Source organism: Galleria mellonella, unplaced genomic scaffold, assembly GCF_026898425.1.
Source record: "Galleria mellonella isolate WM207_F2 unplaced genomic scaffold, CSIRO_AGI_GalMel_v1 utg116, whole genome shotgun sequence".
In the NCBI taxonomy this organism is placed as follows: domain Eukaryota; kingdom Metazoa; phylum Arthropoda; class Insecta; order Lepidoptera; family Pyralidae; genus Galleria; species Galleria mellonella.
The window spans coordinates 899,424-907,617 of NW_026441978.1; the positions used below are offsets into that span (position 1 = coordinate 899,424).

The 8,194-nt window shown below is 35.4% G+C and overlaps 1 protein-coding gene across 1 annotated transcript; it reads left to right on the plus strand.

Annotated features, from left to right (window-relative positions):
• The first annotated feature begins 309 nt into the window (after positions 1-309).
• LOC128200405 (uncharacterized) lies at positions 310-1,284 on the plus strand. Its single transcript, XM_052893788.1, has one exon. The coding sequence runs from the start codon at positions 310-312 to the stop codon at positions 1,282-1,284; it is 975 nt and encodes a 324-aa protein (XP_052749748.1).
• The last annotated feature ends 6,910 nt before the right edge of the window (positions 1,285-8,194 follow it).

Consider the following 8,194-nt stretch of genomic DNA (forward strand, 5'->3'; position numbering starts at 1 on the left):
ATATTTCCAAAATAACTATCAGGCGGTGATTAGTGATCGATACTGATGCCAAAAATACAATCAGTAAAATTTTTGCCTGTCTGTCTGTATGTTCGTTATAGAAACAAAAAGTACTCGTCGGATTTTAACGAAACTTAGTATAATTATTCTTCATATCGAGCATTTTATATCGAGGAAATTAAATACTTATAAATAACTACATTACGCATAAATATGGAAACGTGCTCGGCATGTAATAAAAAATTTAAAACTGACGAATCGCTTAAGTGTAATCAGTGTAATGAATCTTTTCATTATAAGTGTTTAAATATGAGTTTGAATGCTTATCAAAATTTGAAATTAAGTAATAAGCCATGGCAATGTTGTGTATGCATCAATATTACTCGGCGAAGAGGGGACAACACGAATACCCCAGTCCGTAAACCAAATACACTTGACGAATCGGTGATGTCATGTGATGTTACTATGCATCAAAGTGAAATGGAATGTTCCGTGTCTGCTGAAAATCATACTATTTCGCTGCAACAATTTGGAGTTTTGTTGGATTCTAGATTGGAAAGGTTTAAAGCTGATTTTTTCTCAGATATTAAGGCTTCCATAAGAAGTGAGATTCACTTGGCTATTACTGCATTAAAGGATGAATTCACAGTCACCGTCGACTTTTTAGAGGAAGGACAAAAAAGAATCAACGGTACCTTGGCGGCTGCAGTTGAGAGAGTTTCTGAACTGGAATGTAATAAAAACAAGCTTCAGGGTGATATTTACGAACTTGAACGTCGATTAAAAATTTCTGAAAAAACATCTCGTAGCATGAACATTGAAATACAAGCTGTTCCTGAAAAACGCAGTGAAAATGTTGTTGGTATTTTCAAAAAAATATGTGATGTGATTAATTTCCCTATATCTGATACTGAAATTCATGCATGCCGCCGAGTTGCTAAAATTAATTCCTCTTCAAATCGTCCTCGTAACATACTTGTTACTCTGCCATCTCCTCGTCATCGTGACAATATCTTATCTGCTGTTAGAAAGTTTAATAAGGATAACCCTAAACAAACTTTAAGCACATTCCATTTTGGTTACTCTGGAGAAACAAAGAAAATGTATATAGTTGAACATTTATCTCCTGAATGTAAGGAACTTCACTCACTAGCCAGAAGATTTGTTAAGGATAAGGCTTATAAGTTTGTATGGGTAAAATATGGACAAATATACATTCGAAAAGATGAACAATCAAGTGCTGTGCTAGTAAAAAACGCTGAAATGCTTAAGAGACTTTTATAATTTTTTTTTTCTTTCTCACTCTTTGTACTCTGTTTATGTATGAATGCTATCACTTTATATTGTTTTTTTTTTTCCATATGTTAATATATTATCAAAATGTCAATCGCTTTCGTTCAAAAGTTACTGAATTCTATCTTAATTTATTGAATACCGATTATGAGATAATTTGCTTAACTGAAACTAATTTAAATTTAAGTGTTTATAGTGAAGAATTGTTTGATGAGCGCTACAATGTATTTCGTAAGGATAGAAGTAACGAAACTAGTGTAAAGGCAGAGGGGGGCGGAGTTTTATTGGCTACAAAAAAACTATTGAATGTATCTCGTAGATATGAATGGGACAGTTCAGCTGAGGATCTTTGGTTAACCGTGCATTCTCCATTGTCTAAGTCTTCAGTAAATATTTGCTTAAGTTATTTACCTCCTGATATGCCCCTCAACAAAGTTATTGCATTTTTTGAACACTGTCAAGATATTATTTTAAACAATGGTGAAGCTGGTTCTTTCTTGCTTGTTGGTGATTTCAATATACCTAATATAACTTGGCAACGAGACTCTAATTTGAATATCATGCAGCCTATAAATGCTTTTCACTATAGAGCTTCTATACTATTAGAGACTATGGCAATCTGTAATCTTAGCCAATTTAATCATTTGGTCAATGCAAATGAAAGAATTCTTGACTTGGTTTTGAGTGATTGTGGCAGTATCGATGTTGTGAGCGTTGAACCACTTAGTAAGATAGACAAACACCACCCATCTATAGCTATTAACATAGATTTTCGCCAAGGTGAAATGATTTCTCTTAGTAGATCAAACTCTAATAATTGTAGACCTAATTTTCGTAAATGCGATTATACTAAAATTAAAAATGAACTGAAATCTATAGACTGGATAGCACTGTTTTCGGATTTAGATGTGGACTTGGCTGTTGAATTATTTTATTCTAAGTTGAATGAAATAATTTACCTTTACACGCCTATGCAGAGTTCCAAAAATAATAAATACCCGTTTTGGTACAATTATGCTTTAATACGTTGTATTCGGGAAAAAAACAAATATCATAAAAAATTTAAAATGTATGGGAACCCAAGAGATTATGACACCTTTAATTTACTTCGTCGACGTTGTAAACAGATGATTGATCAGTGCTATAAATCGTTTGTCAATTCAGTAGAAGATGATCTTTCAGACGACATTAAAACTTTCTGGCGATATGTTAATAGTAAAAAATCAAACAATACAATCCCTCAAACTATGACCTACAATAATATAACGGCAACAGAAATACCCGGTATATGTGAACTATTTTCTGATTATTTTAAATCAGTCTTTGAAATTTCTACTGGTGAAGTCAATTATCGGCCACAAATAAACACGCCAGTCTTGAGTAGTTTAACTATAACCTCTAAGGATATAATTAAGGGTATCAGAAAATTAGATTCTAACAAAGGCGCGGGGCCAGATGCTATACCAGCCTATTTTATTAAAGCTTGTGCTGAAGAAATTAGTGTGCCTTTGGAAGTTTTATTTAATAGATCTCTACACTACGGTTCTTTCCCGTCTTATTGGAAAACCGCTTTTATTATACCTATATTCAAATCGGGCGATAAAACGAAGTGTGAAAACTATCGACCGATAAATATACTGTCTTGTATGCCCAAATTATTCGAATCTTTAATATATATTCATTTGTATAACCATGTTAAACAGCGCATAATACCTATGCAACATGGATTTGTTTCTAGTCGATCAACTATTAGTAATCTACTTATCTACAAAAACTACATTTGTAATGCATTTAATAATCGCCAACAGGTGGATTCAATATACACTGACTTTTCCAAAGCCTTTGATAAGGTGAACCATGAACTAATGTTAAAAAAACTTATTTCATATGGGATTCATGGCTCATTGTATCGTTGGTTCGTATCATATATTTCTAATAGAAGTCAAATGGTTGCTATTAAAGGTTTCCAATCTACTCCTGTTATGGTAACCTCAGGAGTTCCTCAGGGATCGCACTTGGGTCCCTTATTATTTATTTTGTTTATTAACGACCTAGTAGACTCTATAAAAAGTGAATGCTTGTTTTATGCTGATGATCTCAAAGTTTATCGCGTAGTGAATAGTTTCAAAGATTGTTTGCAGTTACAGAAGGATCTTGATAATATTTACAAATGGTGTTGTGCCAATAATATGTATATGAACATAAAAAAATGTAACACAATATCTTTTGCTTCAAGGTCTCTAAAATTTATATTTGAGTATAGCATGAACAAGCAAAAACTTAAGCGTAAAGATGTGGTTAAAGATTTGGGAATAATGTTTGATTCAAAGTTATCTTTTCGTGTACATTATGATTATATCATCAGTCGTTGTAACCAGTTGCTTGGGTTCATATACAGAGCAACTAAAAATTTTAATAAACCCCACAGTTTACTATACTTATACAAAACACTTATAAGACCCATTGCTGAGTATGGTACTATAATATGGTCCCCATATTATGCTATTCATGAAGAAAATATTGAAAGAATACAGAAAAGGTGCCTTGCAACTACTTGTAGACGATATGGCTTAGTCAGGAAACTTCAATCCTATGCTTCGCGAATGAAATACTTTAAATTAGATAATTTATTATCTAGAAGACAATCGGCTGAATTAATTTACTTGTATAAAATTGTTAATTCTATGGTTGACTGTCCCTCGCTACTTAATTTACTATACTTTAATACTAACAATAAATGTCGTAACTCCCGTGTTTTTGATGTGCCAAACACTAGGAATAATGTTTCATTTAACAATTCCATTTTAAGAATGTGCCGGTCTTATAATAATGTTCAGCGTGGTGGTGCTCATCAGGATGGTGAAAAGCTTGATATATTTGGTCAGAAGTTCAGTAATTTTCGTCACGACGTTTACGTATTATTTTCCTCTGTAATTAGTAGATAGTTTCTTTTGTTGTAACATATATATGAACGTAATATGTACACCGTGGTATGTGTGTTTCTGTGTGTGTGTGCGCGCGCGCGCGCGCGTGTTTGTGTGTGTGTGTGTGTCTGTGTTTGTATGTGTATTTATATATATATATATATATATATATATATATATATATATATATATGATTATCCATTTTTTGTTGTTTAAATTATATTGTGTTTACAGACTTTAGCTGTGTGTTTATGTTTTGATCATGCCGTGTACGCAAATTTTTGGAGGATTAGCTTGAACAAAACATAATTGTAGTTTATAAATTAATGTAACTATGTTAATTCTCTGTAATGTGTACCTATTGAAATAAAAAAATAAAAAAAAAATATCCCTGGGCAGGTTATAGTATACTTTTAATCACGCTACGATCAATAGGAGCAGAGCAGTGAAGGGAAATGTTGGGAAAACGGGAGAAGTTACTCCATTTTTAAGCTTCCGTCGCGTGTGCAGCCTTGATGGCCACTTTTTGAAATGTTAAAATGTCCACCCGTGCGAAGCCGGGACGGGCGGGTAGTTTATATATAAATATTTTGTGTCTAGTTCCGCTTATTTTGTATTTTTTTTTTATATAATATATATAATATATAAATAAAAAAGGAAAAAACATAAAAGAACATTTATTTCCTTTCGTGCGTGTACCAGAGTAACATAAAATGGTCACAACTCAGTTTATTGCTTTGCACTCAAAAGAAAAAAAAACATTGATACTGTGTATGGCCAAAAACCAGCCGCGAAATTTCTTAACATAACAGAAATATATATAAATTAAATTAATTATGTATGTCCATTACATTCACCGATATTTAATATTTTATTCTAAATTAATAAATACCAGAAAAAAGGAGACTGTACAAAAATCGTTTGGTTAGGTACTCCTGTCTCGTTCAAGTTTCTACCGTAAAGTAATTGTTTTTACATAGCTGTATTTCCGTTTGAAGGCTTGAAGGAATGTAGCAGTGAATTTGCAGGGTACAAAGGTAATAACACCTAAATCCTTAGTATCATGGGCGAAACAGTATACTCTGTTATGTCCATGGTACTTCTCATGTCTATAGGCGACGGTTACCACTTTCCATCGGGTGAGCCGTCAGTTTGTTTGCCATTCTAAGCTGCATAAAAAAAGAACAATAAAATAATAGATACTATTAAAAGAAAGCTAATCAAAGCTCACATTCAAGCCCTCAAGTGATAAATATTTCCGCCACATACCTATTTTTTGTTTATTTATTAAAAACTTAATTAATTGTCTTTTAAATTTTTTTTTTTATTTTAGACTATGTTATTGAAATGTATTAAAATTATTATAATAGTAACAATTATTATACATCTCTTCCTCGTAAAACGAGGCGAATCCAATTTTTTTAATGGGTGATAATGGTATGGTGACCCCGTCTGCGCTATCGGCATACAATAGCGGGGCACCAGTGATAGATGACTAATGAGGATGTGAAGCGAATGATGTTAAGAGAGAATAATATTTGTAGAATGTAAACGTTTATTAATACAGTAATAATAGTAATACAATAGTAAAGAAGGAGAACAATAGAAAATATAAAAAAGGTATAATATTAAGACGATAAGTATGTGCCGTGGCGCCAACAACAACATTCCTTTCATATACGCATGCGCGGCCTGCGCGCGCAACCCGTAGTCGCCGAGCGCCTGCGCGTCCTGCGCGCGCATAGGTACATCAAACAAGCTGCGTGCGCGACCGACCGTATTACATGTATATATAAAATATTTACGCTTGTCTGCGTGTTTTTACAAAATAAATAAAATATATAATTTTATAAGTATGCTACATCACCCCCCTCCAGAGACCGTCTCACGGGCGATAATATTTAGGAAAGTGAACAGTACGACCTGATCTCGTCTTGCGGATATCATCTCTTCCAGTTTTGTTTGGCGTAGTGTGTTGTGGTGAATTTGTGGAAGAAGTGTTTGTATTGTGTATTATGTTCTGATTGTTTTGTGTGTGATTGCTTGATGATTGATTACTAGATGTGTGTGTGTCTGGTGTGGTTGTACTCTTGTATGTGTTGCTGTTCAGTAGCAGCTGTAGTTCTGGATCGGATCGTTGTGCTTTCGCTAACAGCTCTAAGTCCACTGGTTGAACTATTTCTTCTACTCGTGAAAGGGTATCAGCTACTACGTTATTCTTACCTGAGATGTGCCTGATATCTGTTGAAAACTGCGAAATGAAGTCTAAGTGTCTGAACTGTCTTGGAGAGCAATTTTCCTTTCTTGAGTGAAAAGCGAAACATAAGGGTTTATGGTCTGTATAAATAATAAAGTCTCGTGCTTCTACCATGTGCCTGAAATATTTGATTGTTTCGTATATTGCCAACAATTCCCGATCATATGGAGAATATTTTCGTTGGGTTGAATTTAATTTTTTAGAAAAGAATGCCAGAGGTTGCCATCCTTTATTTTCTTTGTATTGCAGTGCAGTGCTACAGCACCTATTGCTGTGTCAGATGCATCTGTAACGATTGCTAACTTAGCCTGGCAGTCTGGGTGTGCTAACAGAGCTGCTTCACAGAGTCCCTTCTTACAGGCCGTGAATGCTTCGAGTTCCTTTGGAGAGAATGTGACAGGATGAGAGCCTTTTACCGAGCCTACTAATAAAGAATTTAAGGGGTCTTGGTATTGGGCAGCATCAGGAACGAATCTCCTATAAAAATTAAGCATACCCAAGAATCTCCTTAGTTCCCGTATTGTTTTTGGCACCGGAAAGTTCTGTATAGCTTCGACCTTGGAGGGAAGCGGCTTAGTACCATCAGCAGATATGAGGTATCCTAAAAACTTTACCTCGGTAGCACCAAACACGCATTTCGAGGTGTTAATTACCATACCGTATTCGCGTAGCCTAGTAAACAGCTGTCTTAGATGGTGCTTGTGCTCCTCTTCATCTTTCGAGAAGACTAAGAAGTCGTCCAAATAAGGGAATGTAAAATCAAGGCCTCTCAGCATCTCGTCCACGAAACGTTGAAACGTCTGTCCGGCATTACGAAGTCCGAACGTCATGAACGGAAATTCATAAAGACCGAACGGCGTCGTGATCGCGGTTTTCTTGATATCCCCGGTGCTTACAGGGATTTGATGGTAAGCTTTCACCAAATCAATGGTAGAGAACACTTTGCAGCCTGAGAGATTATGGGCAAAGTCCTGGATATGACGTATAGGATATTTGTCAGGTATTGTTCGTGCATTTAACATTCTATAGTCGCCACATGGACGCCAGCCATTATCTTTTTTAGGTACAAGATGGAGTGGTGAGGACCAGGACGACTCGGAAGGTGTACATATACCATTCTTAAGCATTTCAGCAAATTCCTGTTTAGCTATTTTTAATTTGTCAGGAGCTAACCTGCGTGGTGTTGATGTAACTGGTGGGCCAGGAGTTGTACGTATGTGGTGTACAGTGTTGTGAGTGGGGATGCGGTGTGTACCATGTGGACGAGTAATGTCAGTATATTCCCTAAGTATACTGTGATATATAGACTCACCCATGATACTTTTTACCGAAGAAATGATATCACAAGACTGAGCAGGCGAAGCCGGGGTCGCGAGGGTTGTATTGTTATCAATCAAGCGTTGGTTCCTGCAATCAACAACAATATTAAAATATGATAAAAAATCGACACCGATTATCGCCCTTGTTACGTCCGCAACAACAAATCCCCAAGCGAAGTCACGACGCAGGCCTAGGTTTAACACTAAATGTACGTAACCATATGTTGCAATTGTAGTGCCGTTTGCTGCACATAATTGATAATTCGATTTTGGTCGACGTTCTTTTAGATAAGTGCGAGGGAAAACGCAAAGGTCACTACCCGTGTCCACTAGAAATTGCGTCTTCGTTTTCTTATCTGTTACAAATAGGCGACCATTTGTAGTGCAATCGTTGGCCGCCA